The sequence below is a fragment of the Prunus avium genome, chromosome 5, assembly GCF_965620075.1.
Source record: "Prunus avium chromosome 5, drPruAviu1.hap1.1, whole genome shotgun sequence".
In the NCBI taxonomy this organism is placed as follows: Eukaryota; Viridiplantae; Streptophyta; class Magnoliopsida; order Rosales; family Rosaceae; genus Prunus; species Prunus avium.
Genome location: NC_142288.1, coordinates 23,887,961 through 23,912,555, shown reverse-complemented (window position 1 = coordinate 23,912,555; position 24,595 = coordinate 23,887,961). Strand labels below are relative to the sequence as shown.

Genomic DNA, 24,595 nt, shown 5'->3' with positions numbered 1-24,595 from the left:
GCCCGACTATTGAAATCCCGCTAAGGCATGCTTCCGCTAGTAGGCAGAGGGTTTAAGCACACGCTACCATTCGTCTTCCCCAGCCACCACCATCACCTGCGCCTTCACCTCTCTCGCTCTCTCATGGCTACCGCTACTTCAGCTAAGCGAGTCGGCACTCACAATGGCAGCTTCCACTGCGACGAAGCCCTCGGCTGCTTCATGATTCGCCTCACCGACAAGTTCTCCAACGCCGAAATCATTCGCACCCGTGACCCCCAGGTTTGTAACCCTTCACCATTTTCTGTTTGGTTCCCGAGAAAATTGATGCAAAATGAAGTTACTTGATTGGAAATTGGAAGCTCTTGCAGGAATTTGTGATTTCTTATTGTCGTTGTTATTGTTTGTTTGTGGGTTTTAGGTTTTGGAGGGTCTGGATGCTGTGCTTGATGTTGGGGGTGTATATGATCCTAGTAGGGATCGGTATGATCATCACCAGAAGGGCTTCGAGGAGATGTTTGGCCATGGGTTTAAGACTAAGCTGAGTAGTGCTGGTCTGGTTTACAAGGTATTTACTTTCAAAAGGTTCTCTCTTTTTTCGAGGTTTGAACTATGGGCATTTCAAGTGTGTAACTTTACTTGTGTTAAATCTGGTTGTAGCATTTTGGGAAGGAAATAATAGCCAAGGAGCTTCAAGTTGATGAAGGCCACCTAGATGTGCATCGGTTGTTCTTGGCTGTTTACAAAAGCTTTATGGAGGTACTACCAAGTTCTGCATCTTTATTTTTCACTCCATGCGAATTTGAACTCAAATGGACTCATAGATACTGACAAACCTCTTATGTTATAAAAGAGACAAAAACCCTTATAAGGATGCACGTTTTGCAGATGTTTCTATTCTTCAAAGTTTTATTGAAATGTTATTTGTAGTTACTCTTTTCGCTTTCTTGAATGTTCAGCAAATTAATTTGACATGCATTTTTTGTTAGTCCAACTGTGTTTTTAACATTATTGGTTACTTGTAACAGGCAATTGATGCTGTTGACAATGGGATCAATCAGTACGATACGGAACAGCCTCCAAGATATGTGAATAACACACATTTGTCTTCAAGGCTGGGCAAGTTGAATTTGGATTGGATAGATCCCGATCAATCACCTGAGAAGGAGAATGAAGCCTTTCATCGAGCCATGGAACTGGCTGGCAGTGAGTTTTTAAGTGTGCGTCTTTCTTTCATCAAGACTTAACAGATATGTAGAATTTTCTCTATTATTTATTTTGGTAAATTCACATCAAACATCTGTATCTAATAATTTTCTTTCACGTCTCTGAGCACATAACTATAAGGGGAATGCTTTAATGAGGTTGTGTTTTATTGGGATTTATTTTTTTACATCCCTTTTCAATGACCCTTTTTCCGAATTTCAGAGTGTTCGTTTTCATGCAAAATCTTGGTTACCAGCACGGTCTATTGTAATGGAGTGTCTCTTAGCAAGATGGAGTGTTGATCCTAGTGGAGAAATCATGGTTTTGACTCGATTCTGCCCTGTAAGTATGCAGTGCTGTATTCTTTTTGCCAATTTAATAACTTTAGGCTTAAGCTGTCTCTTATAACTGATGCTGATTCTATTAGTTTTAGAACTTCTTCATTACATCTTCAAATGTTTTTAAGCGATTTGTTATCCATATCTGGGCTTAGTTGAGACATCTGTATATTTTCATGCCCTACAGTGGAAGCTTCATTTATTTGAACTTGAAGAAGAGATGAAGATTGACCCTCCCATAAAATATGTTCTCTATCAGGTACTTGTATCAATCTCATGTCCTTGTTATCTTTTCTTGGATTGTAATGATTCAGTTTTTTTTTTGTTTATGGTCTGCAGTGGTTTCTGTCTCTTTTCTTCTGCTGTAATGTTTTTGCCCCCTTGACATTATTTTTAGTTGTGTAGCTAATTTGTCTGCAAATTTATCTGAGAAGAGTCGCTAATTTTATTATCAAAATAAAAACAATGTGCAGGATGATAGGAGCAAACACTGGCGAGTTCAAGCGGTGGCAATAGCTCCTGATAGATTTGAGAGCCGAAAGCCTCTAGCATTGCAATGGCGAGGACTTAGGGATGAGGAGCTCTCGAAGGAGGCTGCGATCCCCGGATGTGTTTTTGTCCACATGAGCGGGTTTATTGGAGGAAATCAAACATATGAGGGCGCTCTGGCCATGGCAAAAGCTAGTTTGAAGCTTTGATAGACAAGATTGACTTGCATTGGTGTGATTACTAATTCAGATTAGTAAATTTTGGGCATTTCAGCTGGATCTTTGCGAATTTCTTAAACTTTAGCCTGTTTTATGTTCCTACGATATCGCCTTCGATGAAATTTTCCCTATTTGGTTTCTACAAAGTGTTGAGTAAACATTCATGCAGTGATTTCAGAACCCACAAACTGGAATATGCATACGTTCTCTCAATGACTTTGAATATGCAATTTTCTCAGTTGAGCAGAAATTGATTTGGCCTCGTAGACGATTTTTATAATTATTCAGATGCTTGAAATCCATACCAAATCATTTTGCATACTAAATGGTGAAAGAAATGAAATGTAACCAAATGGTTCTTTTGGTTTTAAAAGTGCAAAATCTGGATCACCAGCCAACTTGCTTCCTTCAACTCGAACCTCTGCAATTTTTATCTTCTTTTATAAGTTTTGGGCTCTGTGTTTGTTTTCAATCTCTCTCCGGACGCCATTGAAGTTGTTGCTCAGTAAAGTACAACTTACAAGCTACACTGCCACACTTCCAAGAGTACACCATGCAGCTGCACACGTGACTGTGTTAATATGTCATGAAATAGATCTCTCTCTCTCTCTCTCTCTCCCCCCTACCAGTCAGTGAAGTGAAAAAGAAAAATCACAACTTTTTCCCCTAAACCCCAAAACTCACAACCAGCAGCCATGGCCACACTGACTTACCCCACCACCACCACCACTATCAGAGCCACCAAACCCACATTATCTCTCAGAAAACCCACCAAACTCATCTCCTTCCCTCTCTCCCCACTCAAAACGCTAAATCTCACTGCCACCTCCGCCTCACCCATCAAATCAACCTCCTCCTCCGACCACACCTCCACCGCCACAACCACCACCACCACCACCTCCATCTCCCCCTCCCCCCAAAACCTCAAGTCCCGCCTCCAAAACGGCGAGACTCTCTACGGCCTCTTCCTCCTCTCCTTCTCCCCAACTCTCGCCGAGATCGCCGGCCTCTCCGGCTATGACTTTGTCGTCGTCGACATGGAGCACGGCCATGGCGGCATCTCCCAAGCCCTCCCCTGCCTCCACGCCTTGGCCGCCGCTCAAACCCCGGCCATTCTTCGCTTGCCCGAGGCCTCCGCAGCTTGGGCCAAGAAAGCCCTAGATCTGGGCCCCCAAGGCATCATGTTCCCCATGATCGAATCTTCCAAGGACGCCAAGAAGGCCGTCTCCTACTGTCGCTTCCCGCCCGCCGGCGTCCGCGGGTCGGCCCACACCGTCGTTCGGGCCTCCAGCTACGGCATCGACGAAGGGTATTTGAGCAATTACGAGGATCAGCTGCTGATCATGTGCCAGGTGGAGAGCGAGGAAGGCGTGAAGAACGCAGAGCACATCGCGGCCGTCGATGGGGTTGACTGCATTCAGATGGGGCCGTTGGATCTGAGCGCCAGCCTAGGGTACTTGTGGGACCCCGCAAACAAGAAGGTTAGGAAAATGATGGAGGCCGCCGAGAAGGCCGTGCTGGGGTCCGACCCAAAACAGGGTGGGGCCTACTTGGCTGGCTTCGCTATGCCCCACGACGGGCCTCGCGATCTCTGGACACGTGGATACCACATGGTGTCGGGAGCCGTTGATGTTGGGCTGTTTAGGAGCGCTGCGGTGGAGGACGTGAAGAGGTTTAAGATGAACTTGATCGACGGCTCTGATGATCAGCAGGAGCATGAGAAAGATGCTGATGAGAAGTACTGGAGCGAATGATGAAAACTCTTGTTTTTTTTTTCTTTTTCTTGGCGAGGAAAAATATTGAAGAAAACTTTAGAACTTAGAATCTTGGACTTGTGAATTTGAGTGGGCTTTTTTATTTTTCTAGTGGAGTTTGGGCCCATGGGGACTGTTTTCATATAATAAAAGGTCAAATCGCCGGCCAAATTATATAACAAATATTATTTTTCTTAGCTATTAATGGATTTACTATTTAGCATGTCTTAATAATAATAATGAATATTTTTCTTCTAATAAAAAAATTAATGGATATTTTTTCGGAATGACAAGTTTGCCGACTGTATTTTTTGGTCAAAAAACAAGGCACATGGAAAAAAACCCGACCAAGTAAAAGAAGAGATGTGACATGTTACGACGATGCTGTCATGAATAAGAAAGTGTATTGCAAGTTTTTGTCTTCATAGCTGGCTTATATTATATGCACCAAGCCTCTAGAACATATGGGTTTGGCAGGTAATTTACCAATTGAAATGGAAATATTCATTTACTCAAGTGTAATTATGTGCACCCTGCCTAACTCACTATGATACTCTTACCTTACCATGCCAATTTGTGGATTAAAAGATGGTTTGCATTATACTTATAAGTTCCTAAGAGAATTGCAACAAGTTTTCTGCTTTCTGATTGAGTTTTGAGACATATGTATTAGATTTGATGATTAAATTTTTCAAGAGTAGAACGTGTATGAAAGTTTCACGTTTAGAAGACATAGTATAAAAATAAAGTTATTATCAGTTGCGCATGGACAGTAAGTCGTTAATCAGTATGTGACATAAATTTAATAAATTAAGAGTTGTATTGATGGAGACTTAAAATTTGATCTGTGAGGCCATTAAGAAAATAAAAATCAGTTACCTATGAGAATTTTTGGGAAGAGTATGTTATAGCGTGAGTCGGGAAAAAAAATAGTGAAAAAGAGAAGTCAGGAAAACCTTACTTATCATATCTTGGCTTCCTATTTGCCCAATTAGAAGAAAAGAAAGGAAAAGAAAAGAAAAATAAACAAACACAGTCAACAAACCCATCACCGCCATCGGACCAAAACCAGTCTTTGTGTCTGCGTGAGTTCATGGGAATTGAAATCCCCGGGAAATCTTGAGAGCCTTTTCTCAATTCACAAATCCCACTCTCACCGTCTAAACTTCGCTTCATGTCCACTTCAGGGTTGGTAGCCAGTCCTTTTTAAGCGTCATTCTACACAACAGCACTCCTTACCACTCTCTTTGCTTTTGCTCCTCTCTTCCTCTCTCTTCCTCTCTCTCTCTCTCTCTCTCTCTCTCTCTGTGAGCTTGTTTCGCTTGTGTGAGAGGCTGAGAGCGAGCAATGGAGTTCTTCTACTTCCTTCTGTTTGGGGCTCTCTCTGCGGTTGTGGCAGCTTTGGAGCTGAGCAAGAACAACAAAGATCGCATTCATACCTCCTCTGTTTTCAATGATTTCAAGAACAACTACCTCCTCATCTACTCTCTCATGATGGGTAAGCTTAGATCTGTCATTTCTTTCTCTTTTCTCATCTGGGTTTTCTTTATTCTGTGCTGTATGTACTGCAATGTCGCTCTTCTTTTGGATTTGGATATTCAGATCGAATTACTACTGTTCTTGATTCCATGGTGAAGTGCTGTATGTACTGCAATGTCGCTCTTCCTTTGGATTTGGATATTCAGATCGAATTACTACTGTTCTTGATTCCATGGTGAAGTAATGTAAATTGGACTAAAATTAGAGATTCAACTATGTAATGTTTTTTGGATTGGCAATTTTATGTAATGAGCAAGCATGCTGTTTGTTCAAGATTATTGATCTAGTTATATTCCAGTCATTATAACCCCTACTAATTACTTCTTGTTGCTTCTCCCTTATCTGTTTACGTTGGTTGATGGTATCAGTGCTGTAATTGATGTGCTGCTCTTTGCTATGGTGTCTGAGTCTTTTGATTGTAGTGCTACACTTGATTGCATTGGTTATGGATGGTAATATAAATCTTTAAGGTCAAGAGTATTATGTTATTTGAAAATTGCTTGGAATTGAAGTAGATTGTTGCTTTTCATTATGAATCATCCTTGAAATGTTTTATCATTCTGGATCTGATTAAATTGGTTGTGGCAATAGCCGGGGATTGGTTGCAGGGTCCGTATGTGTATTACCTCTACAGCCAGTATGGGTTCAGCAAGGGGGATATTGGACAGCTTTTTATTGCTGGGTTTGGGTCATCCATGTTGTTTGGGACAGTTGTGGGATCTCTAGCTGACAAACAGTAAGGTTTCATGTTGATTAGCTGTTGTGTTTCCTTAAACTTGATCATATTATTGATTCTCAATAATGATATGCTAATTTCAGGGGTCGGAAGAGGGCATGTATTACGTACTGCATAACTTACATTCTAAGCTGCTTCACCAAACATTTTCCTGACTACAAGGTTTTACTGTTGGGACGCATATTGGGAGGCATTGCCACTTCTCTACTTTTTTCAGCTTTTGAGTCTTGGCTTGTTGCAGAACACAATAAGGTGCTGTGATTGGTCTGCATTAATTGCAGTTATGGAATTCATTTTCTTGACAGGTTCTAATTTATAGCTAGTCTTACAAAAGCTGTGGATCAATTTATCCTTCTTTTGATAGTATGGAAAGCCTACTCATATTACTGTTTATATTTCTGCATGTCATAGAAGGTAGAAATTGGAACCAGTCAATTATTGGGTCCAAAGGGCTCAGATCATATTTTTGTCAATTTAGTTATTGTGTCATAAATTAAATTCCATTCAGTTGAATTGCTTTCTCCATGTTTTATCACGCGAGGGATTTTAGAATTCAATATTACTTCACAGATGCAATTGCTCTTTAACTGTTTGTGTCCCCTAATTTTTGCAGAGGGGCTTTGAGCAGCAGTGGCTTTCATTAACATTCTCTAAGGCTATTTTTCTTGGCAATGGTCTAATTGCCATAGTAGCTGGGCTACTTGGGAATCTTCTGGTAGATACTTTGGGATTTGGCCCAGTTGCTCCATTTGATGCTGCTGCATGCTTTTTGGCAATTGGCATGGCAATTATATTGGCATCATGGAGTGAAAATTATGGAGACTCTTCAGAAAACAAGAACTTGCTCACCCAGTTCAGGGGTGCTGCTGTAGCCATTGCTTCCGGTGAATCCCTGACCTTATTCTCTTTCCATCTTTTTTTTTTCATTAATGGTTAAGTCCATAAAAGAAACTTCTCCAATTAAATAATATAAGACTTTAAATAAAGGTGGGCTGACATTCATAGGACTCTAACCTTATTCTCTTGCATTTCTCACAAATTCTTCTTCTATTATTTTCCATTGGGAGCAGATGAGAAGATTGCTTTGCTGGGTGCCATACAGTCCTTATTTGAAGGCTCAATGTACACCTTTGTGTTCCTCTGGACTCCTGCTTTGAGCCCAAATGACGAGGAGATTCCACATGGTTTCATTTTTGCAACATTCATGCTAGCCTCAATGTTGGGAAGCTCTTTTGCATCTCGGCTGATGGCAGCTTCATCCCCCAAAGTCGAGAGCTATATGCAGATTGTATTTGTAGTCTCTGCGGCTTCGCTTCTGCTTCCCATTGTGACAACTGTATGTCATGAATTTTAATATATCAATCTTCTTCAAATTTACGAATTTAATTTGCTTTTAAACCATGGTTATCAACTTGTCTATGAATTTGTACAGTTATTCATTGCACCTTCCAATGTGAAAGGTGGGAGCATGTCGTTATCAGGGTATACTCAGCTCATTGGCTTCTGCATATTTGAGGCCTGTGTGGGCATATTCTGGCCATCCATCATGAAAATGAGGTCCCAATACATCCCAGAGGAGGCAAGAAGCACCATCATGAACTTCTTCCGCATTCCTCTCAACATCTTTGTGTGTGTTGTGCTGTACAATGTGAGTGATTTGGTTTCATGTACTCATGATCGTTTGAGGCTCTGCATACCAGTACATGCTTTTGACAAAAAAACAAAAACAAAACGAGACAAAAAACAAAAACTGTGAGGGTATCCTCAAATAGTTTCTCTCTCATAGAAATACAAATATGATTGTACATTTTTCTGTAAATAATGTTTTGGTTTGTTTCCTTTTCGAAGGTTGATGCATTTCCCATCACTATCATGTTTGGTATGTGCTCGATTTTCCTCTCTGTGGCTGCTGTATTGCAGAGGCGGCTTATGGTGATTGCTGATGGCCCAAAATCGAGTAAGTTCTGCTGTAGTCCTTGCTTCTTCCTAATTAATTGATATATTTCGACTGTATGCTATACTATCACAATTGCATTCCACCCCTTTTTCTTGTGGATTTCTTGTGGTGATGGTTAATAATGAATATGTTATGTTTCATCGTAGAACCAGAAGAATGGACAACACATGAGAGGGACACAGAAGCAGAGCCATTAAATGACTAATTGATGATGAATATAACAATAAAAGAAAAGACACCTGGAAATTTTTTGATGTTTGAAACAAGCCACCTATTCTAATGTGAACGTTCAAGCTGCATCTTGGTTTTCTGTTTGCTGTCTCTGATTGATGCCAACTTGAAAACAAGGCATGAAGGAGTTTCAGGGGGGTGGCTATAACACAAAGAAATGACTAACTAACGAGTCTAGTTGCTATCTGTAGTTAATGTATTTTCCAATCGCTGTAGACTGGTGCTTGCATCAGCTAAATTGTCATATGGTTGATGTTAGAAAATGTAAGGATCCTTCAGTCACTTATAAATTGTGTTTTTTTTTTCCTTCTTCCTCTTGGCCATTTTGTTCTCGTTCTTTTTTCCCCTCAACTTCTCATTTTTGTTTTGTTTCTATTGGACGTACTTAGAGGCAGCATCGTGGAAGTATAATATCAATTTGGTTTACATTTCTAATTTGAAATTGGTAGTCTTGAATTTTTGTAAATCTGAAGTGCATAAAGGCATAAAGAGAATGTTTAACAATTTCCTAATTGTAGACAGAAAATAGAAGTTTTTGCCGAAAGGAGGTAGGGGAGGGGGGAAAACTCATGCTCACGGCTATCATCGGAGACGGAAGATGGAAGTTAATTAGCGAGTGTAACTCTTTGTTCAATTATTGCTTGGATGTTTTATTTTCTTTTTTAAAACATAACCTTAGACAACCCCCAAGTAGCTGTTACCCATGAGTGTCCTCTTCTGACTGAATTCCGGACGACAAACCATGTGAAAAGGAGACAGGCTTTCATGTTCGTTCATGTCTTCTCCACATCATGATCCAATAACTAACTCAATTCATCTTCCTAGTCATATTCCAAAAAAATTTCTCCAACCCCACTCTCCTTTTTCTACCTTTCAACTTATCAGCACTTATAACATTAGTGGCTCATGCTCGTGAAAGAATGTGTACCTTTAATGGATTTTTAAGAACTATGCTAGCGCGTAAACGACTGATGTTAACATAGTTATTTAACTTACCCATTTTAAGTTAAATTCATGCTAGAGTCATGAACATGCAACTTGCGCATGTGCCATTATTGGCCATGTGATTGGTTTTCCAATTAAACCCTTTCAGCAAAGCCCATCTCTGTAGTTACTTGTAAGTTGTATTGTATCTATCTATGTATTGTTTACCACTCAGCAGGAACAAACCAAGTCTCCCTACAGAGACCTCCACCATCCTTATATTATTCTTTTGATGTTTAACCAGTTTTGACACAGCTGGTTTGATATTGAGTCTTTGACCATCTAAAAAGATGTACCACTCTCGCTCAAAACGAGGGGGCATTTGGTAATTTTGTCTTCAGGTTGTCTGTATGCAGACACCCTCGAGCCAATAAGATTTGCCCATCCACTGATTCTCTCAACTCACTCGTACATTTGAGAAAGAGAAAGTTTGAAGTGAGAGAGAGGAGTTAAAGATGGCCAATCTTAGAAGTCCAAGGTTTCAGCTCTTACTGGTTTTGCAAGTCCTTATGCTAATACAATCCAAAGTGCTTTGCTACCAGTACAAAGTTGGAGATCTAGATGCTTGGGGCATACCCACTTCAACAAATCCACAAGTCTACACCAAATGGTCAAAAACCCATGAATTCAAGATGGGAGATTCTCTCTGTAAGAGTTTTCTGTTTCTTTCTTTCAATATTGTTCTTTCTGTTTTCTCATTACAAAACCACTGAAGAAAAAAATTGGTTCTTTTTTCCGGTGTAATGCAGTGTTTTTGTACCCACCAAGCCAAGATTCAGTGGTTCAAGTCACAGCACAAGCCTACACCAGCTGCAACCTCAAAGATCCAATCTTGTACATGAACAATGGCAACTCTCTGTTCAATTTCACTTCATTGGGGGACTTTTACTTCACCAGCGGTGAACCGGGTCATTGCCAGAAGAACCAGAAGCTCCACATTTCTTTTGGCAATGGCTCTGCCTACTCTCCCTCCTATGGCCCTAGTGCATTGCCTGATTCTGCACCTTCTTACCCCACAGTTTTTGGCACAATCCCAGCACCCCCTTCTTCTGCACCATCACAAAGTTTCCCAGTTCTCATGGTAGCTGTTATTGGATTTGTGGTATGTTCACTGCTCAGTGGCAATCTCTGAACAGCTTCAACATGGCTGTTTTTGGATTCTTTTTTTTTTTCTTCTTCTCATGAAAGGTTCTACAAACATTGGCATATTGGTTGATATATGGAATTTTGGTATTGTAATTCTTTTTGGAAATCCAATAGAATAATGAAGCATATCATGTTCATATGTGATTTAGCATTGCTTTTCTTACTTTCTTTTGGTGAATCCCTCGAGTTTCGGAGGGCAGTCAAAGGATCATTTTAACCTAAAAGAGAAAGTTACAAAGTTACTTTTTTTAAAAAAAATTCATTTTTTTGCTATCAAGAGAAGAGAAGATAACATGGGTTTCCATCTCAAAGTACCAAGGACAGCCTGACAGAACACTGCCCGGTGATTGTGGCGGTGATTAGTTGTAGTTTGTATAGATTATACAATTATTAAGTATCCAGCTGGATGCACATGTTGCCCAAGACAGTGTCTCATCTACGTGGGTCACCAATTAAATGTAGCATCATAATAAGATTTGAAAAAAGAAAAAGAAAGAAGAGATGAACCGAAAGTCTGAAAGAATATGCTTGTATAATAAGCGAATGTAACTCTGCCACCACAAGGATCAACAGCAGCAAGTTCATAACCACAGTAACTGTGAAATATTGCATGCTCTACTATATATGGTACACAGCCTATCAAGGCCTCATAACAGCACTTGAGCTTTTTTCTCATCTTAAAAGTACATGGAGGTAGACACATTTGACAGAGTTGGAACACATTTGACAGAGTTATAACACATTTGACAAAATTGATGAGGGCCAGGCAGGATTTCATCTCAACATCTCAGTACGGATGGATGAGACGGGATGCTGTTTTGGACAAGTACTTGTGATGGATCTAAAATTTACTCAACCGGCCATGTCAATGTCAACTGGTGTTGGCTTCACTTCGGAAGCAGCAAAGGGTACATCTGGAACTGCAGGCTCTGCAAATTGAGTGGCCGTAGACTTCGGTTCTGTTACTGAAAATGGATTTCGCATTTGGGCAGCATTAGAGTCTACTTCCATAGCAGAGGGCCTGGGTGGGGAAGCAGGCTGCACCTCCACGTCTGGATAAGCAGCCTTAAATCGTGCACGCAGGCCTTCATCAACCAATCTTACACCACTCAGTTGATTACCGAGTGACATCCACCTGATACAAAAAAGTTTAGAATAAAACATAAAGCCATGCCCAAGAAAGCTTGATTTTCAAGTAAAGGCCCCACAGACAACAAGAGAGAATAGACAATGGTAAAGGCCTTTTTTTTTTTGGAGAGTAAACGATGGTAAAGGCTTTTTTAGGACGGGAAAGGGTTAAAATGGCTATCTACCCTCATTAGCATGAGACTCAACTTTTCTTACTTAAAGAGTTGCACTTTCGATTTAACCCTTCACACTTACCTTTGGTTCTAAGAAAACCCCCAAAAACAATAGAAGCCGAATGAAAAAGGAAAAAAAAGGAAAAAACAATGGTACAGGCCTTATAAATACGGGAAAGGGTTATTACCCACATTAGCATGATACTGAACTTTGCTTACTTGCACTATCAAAGACATTTTAACCTACAGAAAACCCAAGACCATGCTAGATTCAGATTGTCACCGGTTTCGTTATCAAGTTATGCCAAAAATCACAACATACAACATTGTTGATGAACAATAACGAAGGAATTTCATTTAACAATTACATCTGTTAGTCAAGAAAGCATACCCTGCATGAGTATTGTGCATGCGAGCAAACAGTTCCAGCTTTCTAGTCCTTGGACTTATCCTCTCCAGCAAAGGGTACATCTGCAGGAATGCATGTATATTTAGCCAAATTTTAACAAAACTAAATAGATAAAAATACAATAAAGACGATAATTACTACACTATGTGGTAGAAGGCAATAACTTCTAGATCACCACCTCTTAAATTGCAAGGGAAAAAGTACAATTATAATATAGTTCATCCTGTAAGCTCATTATGAAGAACTATATTTTGCATAGATATTTCACTGCACAATTATAAGAAGCATATTCCACTAACCTCATCTGGCTTACGGCTTGTCTCTCTAACCTCAGCAACAATGACATCAGTATCAATATTTCTATTTACTAATGGTTCCCCTTTTATTCCAACAAGGCAATGCTCCTTGCTATGATTAAGCCAGTGGCCAGTCCGCCCTGTTCTAATTATTCGTTGAAGCTGATTAGTCTTTACCCAAATTAGCTCCTCGATACGCTTGTATCCCCAAAGTTCTAAACTGCAACAAGAATGGTGATATCTCTGTGAGTGAAAGCCAAAGAATAAGCAGATCCAATTTTAGCATCTATGGTTATAACTTATACATTTGATGCAACAGTTGACAGATGGTCAAAGTATACACATACCATTCACGCCCAAGCTCCATTGCACGTCCAGTGACCCAAAGGAAAATCAGACCATCTGTCTGCAATGCAGGAACATTAAGATTGCGCATTTCATCGTCAGCCATTGTCCCATAGGGCAATTCCATATGAATGTCCCATGGTGGATCTGCCATTATTACTCCAAATTGCCCTAGAATGTCCATCCTAAAGTTGCGGATATCACAGTTAATCCATTGTGGTTGACCAAGTTCAACCTCAGAACAATATTCAGCACGCTGAGGCTTCAATGGTTTATGGGGATTGAGAGCTGGAGCCCCCATCATCATGTGTGACACATCTGGTGTTGGATCAAGCTCGTAGTGTACATACTTGCATGTCTAACAATGGAGACAACAATGTATTACTTTATGAAAAATAGTCACTAACATATAATTAATTTATCACTCAAGTAATGAAGGTAAACTTTACCTTCATGTGACGACAAGTATCCAGAAAAGAACAGTCTCCTAAATTGACATCGGTATGTGGAGCAATTATTCGCCTAAAATGAACCTGAAAGGAGAAAATAAAATGCAATGTGAAAAAAGGACAATAGTTCTAAGTACTAAGATTAAAGTTATTTGCAGTGATTTTAGAATAAAAACTAGAAATAGAATCACCAAAAGGAAAAGTAGAACATCTCAAAACAACTTTGAATAAGTTCACACAAATTATAGTTAGTAGAACTGAAATAGCCAGTGTGCACATAAATTTCAATTTCGGAAACAGACAAAACTAAATCCAATGATGCAATCCTCGAAAGTTGGATGCCACAAGCCAACATTAAATCAGAGCTCAATCATTTAGTTTGGTTACACTTTCTGGCAAGATCGTTACAGCACATTATTAGGTAGTTCAAAGACCCCAGTGCAAAACATAAAACTTAAACTAGACGCATGCTATGAATTGAAATTGTACAACATAGAACAAAATAATAAGCAAGAGGCAGCATTCTGATCACTATTAATTTCAAGACTTCAGAAGTCATGATCAAAAGCATCTTTTGCACTTGTAAGAACAGTCAATGCACTATATTTCTTACCGACCTTCTCACATGCAAGTACAGAATTAGACTGGCGCCGGCAGTCCTCTTTTGTTAGGGATGTGCAGTATTCCTTCAATTGTGAACCACCTTTAGTCTTGAACTGAAACAAAAAAAGACATCAATTGAGTTCAGACTTTCCTGCTGATGCAGCCAACCCCAGTTTTAGCATTTCTTATGCCCAAGCAATGAGTCCATCGAATAATTGATTCCCAGTATTAACATAAACAACAAACTGTAAGCAAAATAATATGTTCACCACAAGCCTCCTACTCATTGATTACAGAACCCAAAATCATTGCTTTGGTGCTCTTGGTCAATAAGCAGAGAAGAGAACACAAAATTTGAAAATATCACATCAATACTTATAAAGTCTAAAAGCATAAACGGTCCTTGCAGTTTCCATGTAATTTTTCGGTGTTACGCAGTGTTACCAATCCACCTGTGTTTTAGCATGTGTATATTTAGTAATAACCCTAAACTATAAACCTGTCGCCACCACGTGTTATAATTTTGGTGCTTGATTAGTAAGACCACGTGGTTGTGGCATTACTGTCACACATACCCTATATGACAAGTCATGTTGTTTAGTATTGTTAATAGTAACTCTTGTGGTCTACATCTGTTACCAATTTTAGTGAAATTTCCGTCAATTTTTGTAACCGGTCATCCACGTGCACATCAGGTGCAGGAGCATTATGGCCATTTTCCACCCATTTCACTACTCACAAAGGATCCATGTGGTTTACAGTACATGTTGCGAGTCTCTTTGGAGACAAGTTGAGTGGAAGGTAAGTCATGTGGTCTACGCTGGTTACCAAGTTTACTCAAATCTTCAATTTTGTTAATAACACACATTCATGGAAGGTAGAGATTTACTAAAAATTGGTAACGGAGTAGACCACAAGGGTATTATTAACAAAATTAAAGCCGAAGAACTTATCTATAAACCTTCGACATATAGGGTAAAACACGATCATTTGTGATCTTAAGCCTATTTATAGCTTAAATAGCAGACAGGAAATATTTTTTACATATACCAGCTTTCCAGGTTATTGACCCAAAAAAAAAAAAAAAGCTTTCCAGATTATGCAGAGAACCAGTTAAATGAGTCTATTAAGAACAATACAAGTAAAAGTATTGACATTTGACAAACCTTGGCAGCCACAGCAGTCTCCTTAGCAGTTGGCCGGTGAATCAGGTCCAAAAGCTCCTCACCAGTTTTTGATTTTTGCAACTCCTTAAAAGTCTTCTTATTCAACAATGCCTCAAGATCCTTCATTTCCTCCTCTTCACTCCTAGGCTTATGAGACATCGAATTGGGGCTATCCATTGTTGCATTTGGCCCCAAACTACCAGCTCTATGCATTGGAGGAACACCACTCATCCCTCTAGGCATGCCCATCATGCCCATTACTCTAGGACTAGGAGCACCCCTTGGACCCATCAATGAACCCGGCGGTCCACTCCCAGGAAACATAGGCGGCAAACCGGCCATATGGGTATCATTAGGTCCCATCCACATGTCCTGCATTGGCCTTGAACCAGGCCCTCCCATTCCAAACACTCCCCCACCATTACCATCAACCCCATTAGTCACCACTTGCTGCTGACTCTGATTCTGATTCAAATTCCCATTCCCATCTCCTAAATTCGAATCTTGACTCTGAAACTGCTTGCTTTCAGGCAATTCCTTCATCAGCCGAGTCCGGTCAATCCCCAAAACCAAAACTCTCGACTTGCCACTCACCACAAACTCCAACTCAACGCCACCGTTCTCTTCCGCCATTGACCTCAACGCCATCTCCACCGCCAATATCGCTCCCGACTCTCCTCCGAGCTCTCGCAGCGCAGCCTTCTCCTCCGAAGTCGCATTCTGGTCGCCCTCAAGTTTTCGCAAAATCGCCAACGAGTCAACCCGCGAAAAGGGCACCCTTTCAAGCAAGCAAACCGCAACCATAGCCCGAACCACAGACAATGGGTTTCCCATCTCATCCATGGGGCTGAAGTTCTCGGGTTCGGGTTGGTCGGTCGGCTCCGGATTCGGCCGATTCGGAGAAAGCTTCGGGCTTTCGGTAATTGGGTTTGTGGGTTTGGGTTCAGGGGAAGGGAGGCGACTGAGTTGGGGTTCTGGGGTTAAAGGGCGAGTGGGTTCGATTGGTTCGATTGGTTTGTTGGGGTTGGGTTTAGGGTCCGGGAGGGAAGGTGTGGGAGTGAAAGGTCGGCCATTGAAGGCCGAGAGGACCTTGAGAGAAAGATCAATGGTGGGAACAATGGCAGGGACGACTTGGGTTTGGAGATAAGAGAGGAGTTCTAGCTGGGTGGTGCGCTGAGACTCCATTCGAGCTTCGAGCTGTTGGCTCCTGTTTCTGATGGTGGCTATGGCGGAGCCTTCGCCGTCTGATTGGGTTTCCATTGCTATGGGTTTCTTGTGCTTCTTCTCTGTGTAAGTAACTGAGTTCGACTGAAGCTGAAGCTGTTCAAGCAAAACAATTTCCCCCTCTCTCTCTCTCTCTCTCTCTCTCTCTCTCTCTCTCTCTCTCCCTCTCCGAATAGCGAGGGATTTTGTAATGTTCGCAGTCAAACCTACATATATACATAGGATAGGAACAGGAGGGAATAGGCAAACAATTCCCTTCTTTATTTTTTTTAGTTTTTAGATGATTTTTCAAAATATTTTAGATATATATTTGGGAATTTCCTCATGCCAATATGTTATGGTTGATTTTTTTTTTGGTTGTTAAAATGGTATGGTTGATTAAGGTTGGATTTTGTTTAAATGTTATAGTCGGTATAGTTTAATACCATAATATTTATAAAAAATAATAGATATGTATCTAAAAAATATTTAGAGAATAAATTTCTTTTGCGACGTTGGTTTCACCAACTAGTTTATGATTTACTTCTTCTGAGGCCATTTCATCCCTACTTGATGAATGAAGGTACACAAATTTTTAAGAAAATCAATAGCATCTATTTGGTTGATCGTGCTACTTCCAAACCTCTAATTAGGAGACTCATTAATTTTTTTATGACCATCAAATAAGATGATTTATATAGTAAATTCTGTTTAACATGTACAATTTTTTTTATGGTACAAACATTACAATTTAAGATAAACGATCATTGAAGAAGTCTCTAACGATACATATACGTACGAAGATAAATATAAATACCAAAAGATAACTTACTATATCACACCAGTATGATTTCTGTAGAATCTTTCAATCTCGTAGGATTCTCCAACATTTTTTTTGTTTTTGTGAAACTTCTCCAACATTTTGTTGGACCAAATTTAGGCATGAATACTGCCCATGCACAAATTACAAATGAAATCCGTTGCTTTCCCCATTACAAACCAAGAAAACAACAGTTGACTGGAAAGAAATCATCCTATTTTCTATCCAACTAGTGCAATTCTTTAAGAATGAATGAAAAAAAAAACTATATACTATTTCTTCAAGTGTAAACAGGGCAGCCTTCAACAATCACCCCTTTAGCCGTAGGGCAAGTAGCCAAGGGACACCCATCAAGGTCATTTCCCCACCAGCTAAGGCTAATGTCCTCCAGCCCCAAGCTAAAATACAGAAGCACCCCCATGAAGGCAAGGCCGGCATCAAGTGCCCCAGAGAGCACATAATTGTGCCTCCTCCACCAATCTGGCCTATACCTATACAGAACAAAACCAGACAGAAAACCCAAAATGATCCAAGAAGTGTAGTTAACTGCAGTTGCAGGTGGCATACTCCCTGTGGCACCAATTAGGACTGGCATGTTGATGAGCCTGATCCACTCTTGGTTTGGGAAGGCCTTAGCAGCTGCCCATACAACAAGGGGGGCAACTGCCCCACCCAAGAAGAACCAATTGACTGCCTCATATGTGCCCATGTTACCAAATATTCTTCTAGGGCCAATCAAGCCCCATATGACTGAGGCATCATAGAACACTGTGTCACCTGGGCAAGTCCACACTGATGATGTGTCCTCACATATATCTGGGATGGTTTCCATCAGCCACCAAGCAGTGCCCAAGTAGACAACTGCAGCTATAAGGGTACCCACAACCTGAGAGGTGAATTTTAATTGTTAAGGATATTGGGATTGGAAGGAAATTATTAAGAAGAGAAATACAACTATACTATTTGTACGATATTTATTTATCACATTATGTGATCTGTGAATGAGGTATAAATAGTGGCACTCAAAAAAATAGGAAGTGACCTGAGCCATGAACATGGTTCTAGGAGGGATTTTCATGTAGTGACCAAGCTTGAAGTCTTGCAAAAATGTGATGGCTTGTGTCATACTTATGTAGCCATACACCTTGAAGCACATATTGGCAACTGGGTAACCTGGGTATATATACCCAATTATATACTCAGTGATGATGTTTAAGCCTGGTGTCTGTCATTAGAAAGATGAACTGATTAATGAAGCAACATATTAGTTAAAAGACTAAAATGTCCAACAACATTGGCTGTTAAGGGAAAGTACCAGAAAATAGGTACCTGATTTGTGATGGCTGTGATGATCCCAATTGGGAGGGTGAAGAAAATGGCAATAGCACAAGCTAGTAAAACACCCCACCAAGGCAACTGAAGCTGGTCATTGTAGTATTCGCAGGTAAAAATAGTGACTGCAATGTTGACCAAAAGTATGACCACAAACCACCACTCAGGCACTTGATTGTATCTCTGCATAAGTCTTGTGTGTATGTCCATTTGCTTCTCTTTGAAACTTGCTTTGCTTTGCTCCCATATTTCCCTACAAATACACCATATGGCCAAAGAATGAGCTTCTAAACACTGCCTAAACCAATTGACTCAAATGTGAAAAATTTAAGAGAAAATCTTCTCTATCGTTGATCGTATACAATTATGTGTCTATCTTTATCATAACGTGATTCATAGAAATCGGTACATAGTTGTATATAACTAGTTCTAGCGAAGATTTTCTCTAAACTCGAACATAGTGTATTGTTAAATTGTTACCTTCCATGAAACAAAGCAACATGTACAATTGTAGCAGTGAGTGCAGCAAAGCCAACGCCGTAAGTTATTGCGAAAATTATGCTGAGGTAAAGAGGACCTTCTCGATCGTATGCCGCGATATCAAGGTGGAAATTGGAGTCAATGATAGACGTTATGTTGTATTCTTGACCATCTGATGTGAACATTGAGTCTGAAAAAATTGGGAAGGTTTTGGCTTTGTAGACATTAAGCCAATAGCAAAATGGAGTCAATATGTACATGACAAAGAAAAAACCAGCAGCAACATTGGCCGTGGCAAACCATGGGCTTGCAAGTGGGCTTCCAAGGTAGGAGGAGATGGTTGACCAGTCAAACCCAACGGTTCCAATTCCAAGCCCATAAAGACCTGAGCCAAGCTGTTGGGCCAGGACATTTTTGGGGAAAATCCAACATATCCAAGAGAGGGAAGTTAGCATTTGAAAGAGGTAGCCAGGGAATACATAGTAAGCAAAGCTGCATATGAAGGCAATGAGGAAGAACTGCGTTCTGGTCAATCCTCCCTTTGGCCTTGCTTCTTTCTCATGGAGGGCCCTGTGGTAATGAAATTTTCTCACATTTTAGTCACTAAATAATGTGGCATGTGACATGTTAGTGTTTTACTTAATAAATAAATGAGATTCGAGTGATACCGTCGGATATAAACAAATGTAAATTTATAGTTGGGATCTCAAATTTTAGTAAAAACCCCATGTAAGTATTCTACATGAAAAAAAAAGCGACTGAAAATAAAGATGTGCTATAATTGCGAATGATGATGTGTAATAGATGGACGACTGACTGTAGCATCTTTCGACAAAATCATCCATATATACAAAATATGTTATATTTGATAAGAAAAAACGTGAATAAATGTAGATAAAATTACACAGAGAAAATTAGTAGCTCTGTCGCTTCATTATTTCGTGGCATGCGTGAAATGAAAGACTGAAAAGGACACTACTTGAATGCAAACACCTACCCATACTTTCCAAATTCTCATCCCCCAATCAAGATACCAACCAGTCAAAGGCCAATCAACTCCACTCCATGGCCATCCAAACACACCGGAATCAATGGAATATTCATAGTAAATTACAAAAAAAAAGATATGACAAAATTAAACACTCTATAATCTATAAACATACATATATATATATATATATATAGTAAGTAAAAATGAAAAGAAAAAGATGAAGGTATTACCTGAACAATGAAACTTGGACAAGGTTTGCTGGCCACCACATAGCAGCTGGCTCAACCAAGTACCTCCTGAAAATCCCAGCCCAACCAAACCCCAACACCTACCATTCAATTCAATTTCAAACCCCATCATCAACCCTAATCAACAAAATTTCAAAATAATCATCTTCAATTAAACTCTACAAAACCAATATAATATAACTGGAAGAAGTTAACAAATTACTTAAATAAAAATATTAACCTGAGTTGTTAAGATAACAAGCAGGGACACAAAGAAGGTGATGTGCTTCTTGTAAAAAACTTTAACCACAGTAACAATATGAATGGCGTAGACAGTTCCAGCTCCAGAGTTGGCAAAGATGGTGATGAGGACATGTTCTTTGACATTGAAGGGTCCAGGGTTGAGGGTGAACTCCCAGCGGGAGCCTTTGAAGAAGGCATGGGTTGTGATTTTGGAAGCCATGAGCTGCCCCAGAGGCACCACAGCAATCTGGGCAGAGATGGCGGTGATCGAAAGAGGCTCTTTTCTGTACCAGAAGAACTGGTTGAGGAAGGAGAGGAGGGTGCAGGAGAGGATGCCCAGAACCCACATTCGAAATGTTAGGACTGGGAGGGAGGGATCGTCTGTGGTTAGTACAGTCAGAGCAACCTGTTCCACTGGTGAGTTTTCTTCTTCTTCTTCTGGGTTTTGAAGTTTTGGTTGAGAAGATGAGGGCTGGCCATAAAAGTCTTCATCTTTCTTGTCCTTAGAAACTGCACAGCCAGAAAACAAAATTAGAAAGAGAAAAAGGGAATTTATTGATTGATGGGAAGGGCTTGCTTACTGAGAGGGCTTGTGATTTCATGAGTATCTTCCATGGATTCTGTGCTTTCTGTCATTCTGTGTCAATAGTTTCTAACATGTATTTATGTCTTGTTTTTAAGGTGGTGGTGGTGGATTAAAATTGAATGATATGAGGACGGAGAATAGGTAGATAAGTTGTGAAATTTTCTTGGGTCATAACTAATTTTAGGGTATAATAAATTTCTATCATACCTAATTTAGATAATTAGAAGAAGAAAATAATTAGTTAGCTAATTAGCTAGCAGGTTATTCTGAGTTGTTGCAGCTGTTCACCCACGTGGTGCTATTTTGTCTCTGTTTTTTTTTTCTTCTACACATCTAATTCGAAGTTGAGAAGATTAGTTGATCGTATTCAATTCAATCCAATACTAGTCACCGACGGTCTGAACATTACTACAATTAAGCTTGATATATGTTTCTTCCACTGCCTAAAATATCCTCTCTTTTTTGAATCTATTGCACTCATATACTGAACGACAAAAAATATGGTGGCATATAGGAAGAATTTTGAGGATAGTACCTACCCTTCCAATGCAGAATAATACCTACCCTTCCAATGCCAACTGATTTTACAGTTGTGAGTATAACTACATGCCCAATTGGAAAACAAATTGAAAAGAAAAAAAAAAGTGGAAGAGTTGACCAAGGTTTGGGAAATCCATGTGTTGAAACGATAATTTTGATGAATTAAATAGGAATGGCTGTCTACGTGAAAATTTATTAAAAGTGAGTGACAATAATAATAATTCATCCAGCATGTGTTTAAAAGGAATAAAAGTTCTTTTGATGTAATGGTTGTACTTAGAATGTCTGTATCAAACACTAAAACCAATGAGTGATAGTTCACTCAATCTCAAACTCCTCAAAACTCATGACCTATAAAAGAGTCAAGCTTGTGATTAAAAAAGAGAGGCAGAGAACAGAAGGAGCAGAAAAGAGAACAGCCACAGGAAGAAAAGAAAGACAGCAAGCATACTAGAGAAAGCAAGAGCCATCTCAAGGTAAAACTAAAATCTTAGTTCTATGGCTTAGTTTTCTTATTTGCTCACAACTCCAGGTTTCGATGTTCCTGGCTATGATGATTTCTGTCATCATAAAAAAAGTCAGAGATCTCTCAACGCATGCCTCCCTATGAGCACTTGCCACCAGCAAGTCAACAAAGAAAAAAAAAGGAAGATAAAGATAGAAGAGGAAGAGAACCAGCGGAGGGAGAGAGAATGGAGCAAAAGAAAAGTGGTGGTTTTGCTTGTTTGCAAAGAGACAAAACAAAGAGGAAGGCAGCTTAAAAAATAGGCTTATTATCACAAAACATCCCTGACGTTTGCGAAATTATCACATTGCATCCCTAATGTTTTTTTGTATCATTAATGGTCCCTAACGTTAATACATGTACTCTTAAATAGTCCCTCTGTCAAAAAAACCGTTAAATTCAAGGGTATAATCGTCAAATCAATCCAAAACTATATAATAAAAAATTTATTCCCTTCTCTCTTCTTTTCTTTCTTCTTTCTTCTTTCTCTCCGCCTGGCCCTGCTCACTCTTCTTCTTTCTTTCTTTTTTCCTTCCCTTCTCTCTCTCTCTCTCTCTTTTTGTCTCCTCTAGCCACCCAAACCACCACCCCGACCACTCTAGCCACCCAAACCACCACCCCGACCACCAAAGCCACCACTCTATCTGCAACTCTCTCCCTGCCCCCTCCCACAGCCCACCAACCCATCCACTCTAGCCACCCAAACCACCACCTCGACCTCCATAACCACCCCCTCTATGTACTTTCTCTGCAACTCTCTCCCTGCCCCATTCCATAGCCCACCAACCCAGCACTCTAGCCACCCAAATCACCACCCCGAGAGAAGGAAAGAGGAAGAAAAAAGAGAGAAAAAAAAAAAAAAAAAAAGAGAATGAAGGAAAGAAGAAAAATGAGGAACAAAGAAGGAAAGAAGAAAAAAAAAGGGAGAGAAAAGAAGAAACAGCGAAGGAAAAGAAGAAGAAAAGAGGAGGAAAGAGAGGAGAAAAAAAAAAAGAGAAACAGAGAGAGAGAAGGGAAGAAAAAAAAAAAGAGAAAGAAGGAAAGAAGAAAAATGAGGAACAAAGAAGGAAAGAAGAAAAAAAAAAGGGAGAGAAAAGAAGAAACAGCGAAGGAAAAGAAGAAGAAAAGAGGAGGAAAGAGAGGAGAAAAAAAAAGAGAAACAGAGAGAGAGAAGGGAAGAAAAAAAAAAGAGAAAGAAGGAGAGAAGAAAAATGAGGAACAAAGAAGGAAAGAAGAAAAAAAAAAGGGAGAGAAAAGAAGAAACAGCGAAGGAAAAGAAGAAGAAAAGAGGAGGAAAGAGAGGAGAAAAAAAAAGAGAAACAGAGAGAGAGAAGGGAAGAATTTTTTTTTTTATAATTTTGGATTGATTTGACGATTGTACCCCTAGATTTAACGGTTCTTTTGACAGAAGGACTATTTAAGAGTACATGTATTAACGTTAGGGACCATTAATGATACAAAAAAACATTAGGGATGCAATGTGATAATTTCGCAAACGTCAGGGACGTTTTATGATAATAAGCCTAAAAAATATATAACAATGAATTAAAAAAAGGGGCTGTGGCTTGTGCAAGTGTACGAACTGATCTTAACTTGTGGTGCATATATTTTTTTTGTTTATATAAAAGAAATACATATAGCCCAATCCTATATGGACAAGTTGTTTACTTTCCTGGATGATCCAGCGGTTCCAAATCAACAAGGAGTTTAATTTAGACTTTACTTGGACAAGGATTTTTATCCTTGGGTGTCTTAATCAAATTAAAAGACACTTGTTAATGGCACCAAGCTGTAAGGGACCAGCTGGAGCAAAGCAAGGCCACAATCACTTTTCCGTCACGGCTTCATCACCCAAAACAGCAAGTTTAATCTGTGGAGATTGTTATATTTCAAACCATGTCCGCCAGCCACCTTGACCCAAGAAAATACCACGAGACCCAATCCCAGCTACAGCTTATGGATCCGACAGGATCAACTGATTCTCAACGCCATTATTGGCTCCCTTTCACCCACCATTATCTCCTTCATAGCTCAAGCCCAAACCTCTAAACAAGCCTGGACAACTCTAGCCAACACCTATGCTAAACCCTCTCGTGGCCGCATCAAACAACTCAAACACCACCTCAAGCACACCACCAAAGGCTCCCTTAGCATCACTGAGTTTATGCAATCCATCAAAACTCGAGCCGATGATCTTTCTCTTCTTGGCGCCCCCCTTGATGAAGAAGAAATCACAGACAAAATCCTCGATGGCCTCGGTGATGAGTACAAAGAGTTAGTCCGTGCGGTCCAAGCAAGAGATACCTCTATTACCTTTGAAGAACTTCACGAAAAACTCCTCAACTTTGAAGCCTCCCTTCAAAGCACCCCACCTGAGCCACACCATTTTCCAGCTACTGCAAATCCCACGTCCAGAACCAACACCAGAAACTGGCGTTCCTCTCCACCACAACCACCACAAGGCAATACCACCACCAACTGGCGCCCATTCCCCAACTCCACCAACCGCCCACCTGCTGCAA

The 24,595-nt window shown here is 40.0% G+C and overlaps 6 protein-coding genes across 9 annotated transcripts; 4 read left to right on the top strand and 2 right to left on the bottom strand.

Moving 5' to 3' along the window:
• The first annotated feature begins 4 nt into the window (after positions 1–4).
• On the top strand, positions 5–2,480 carry LOC110758909 (Metal-dependent protein hydrolase). Its single transcript, XM_021960878.2, has 7 exons — positions 5–261; positions 401–547; positions 640–738; positions 1,008–1,199; positions 1,408–1,527; positions 1,711–1,782; positions 1,997–2,480. Exons 1-7 carry the CDS (start codon positions 28–30, stop codon positions 2,219–2,221), a joined length of 1,089 nt encoding a protein of 362 aa, XP_021816570.1. The 5' UTR covers positions 5–27; the 3' UTR covers positions 2,222–2,480.
• Positions 2,481–2,622: 142 nt separating this feature from the next.
• Positions 2,623–4,181, top strand: LOC110758908 (uncharacterized). Its single transcript, XM_021960877.2, has one exon. The coding sequence runs from the start codon at positions 2,926–2,928 to the stop codon at positions 3,982–3,984; it is 1,059 nt and encodes a 352-aa protein (XP_021816569.1). The 5' UTR covers positions 2,623–2,925; the 3' UTR covers positions 3,985–4,181.
• A 776-nt stretch (positions 4,182–4,957) lies between these two features.
• LOC110758910 (uncharacterized) lies at positions 4,958–8,752 on the top strand. Of its 2 annotated transcripts, none has more exons than XM_088253418.1 (8): positions 4,958–5,482; positions 6,115–6,259; positions 6,343–6,511; positions 6,873–7,143; positions 7,330–7,595; positions 7,692–7,907; positions 8,108–8,216; positions 8,369–8,752. In XM_088253418.1, exons 1-8 carry the CDS (start codon positions 5,332–5,334, stop codon positions 8,419–8,421), a joined length of 1,380 nt encoding a protein of 459 aa, XP_088109544.1. In that variant the 5' UTR covers positions 4,958–5,331; the 3' UTR covers positions 8,422–8,752. The 2 variants fall into 2 exon arrangements, with proteins under 2 accessions (XP_088109544.1, XP_021816572.1); XM_021960880.2 differs by having other exon boundaries at positions 4,962–5,482; positions 8,363–8,752.
• A 957-nt stretch (positions 8,753–9,709) lies between these two features.
• ENODL8 (early nodulin-like protein 8) lies at positions 9,710–10,721 on the top strand. The gene is made up of 2 exons (XM_021960881.2): positions 9,710–10,079; positions 10,181–10,721. The coding sequence occupies exons 1-2, from the start codon at positions 9,887–9,889 to the stop codon at positions 10,561–10,563; spliced, it is 576 nt and encodes a 191-aa protein (XP_021816573.1). The 5' UTR covers positions 9,710–9,886; the 3' UTR covers positions 10,564–10,721.
• Positions 10,722–11,092: 371 nt separating this feature from the next.
• On the bottom strand, positions 11,093–16,552 carry MTA (mRNAadenosine methylase). Its single transcript, XM_021960887.2, has 7 exons — positions 15,147–16,552; positions 13,995–14,093; positions 13,378–13,461; positions 12,931–13,286; positions 12,587–12,803; positions 12,270–12,349; positions 11,093–11,712 (listed from the first exon to the last, which is right to left on the bottom strand). Exons 1-7 carry the CDS (start codon positions 16,404–16,406, stop codon positions 11,430–11,432), a joined length of 2,379 nt encoding a protein of 792 aa, XP_021816579.2. The 5' UTR covers positions 16,407–16,552; the 3' UTR covers positions 11,093–11,429.
• Positions 16,553–17,159: 607 nt separating this feature from the next.
• Positions 17,160–21,233, bottom strand: LOC110758953 (oligopeptide transporter 7). Of its 3 annotated transcripts, none has more exons than XM_088253491.1 (7): positions 21,020–21,233; positions 20,441–20,952; positions 20,203–20,300; positions 18,982–19,551; positions 18,499–18,754; positions 18,212–18,394; positions 17,160–18,055 (listed from the first exon to the last, which is right to left on the bottom strand). In XM_088253491.1, the coding sequence occupies exons 1-7, from the start codon at positions 21,042–21,044 to the stop codon at positions 17,450–17,452; spliced, it is 2,250 nt and encodes a 749-aa protein (XP_088109617.1). In that variant the 5' UTR covers positions 21,045–21,233; the 3' UTR covers positions 17,160–17,449. The 3 variants fall into 3 exon arrangements, with proteins under 3 accessions (XP_088109617.1, XP_021816626.2, XP_021816627.2); XM_021960934.2 differs by having other exon boundaries at positions 21,024–21,232; XM_021960935.2 differs by lacking the exon at positions 21,020–21,233 and having other exon boundaries at positions 20,203–20,337; positions 20,441–20,579.
• Positions 21,234–24,595: the final 3,362 nt, after the last annotated feature.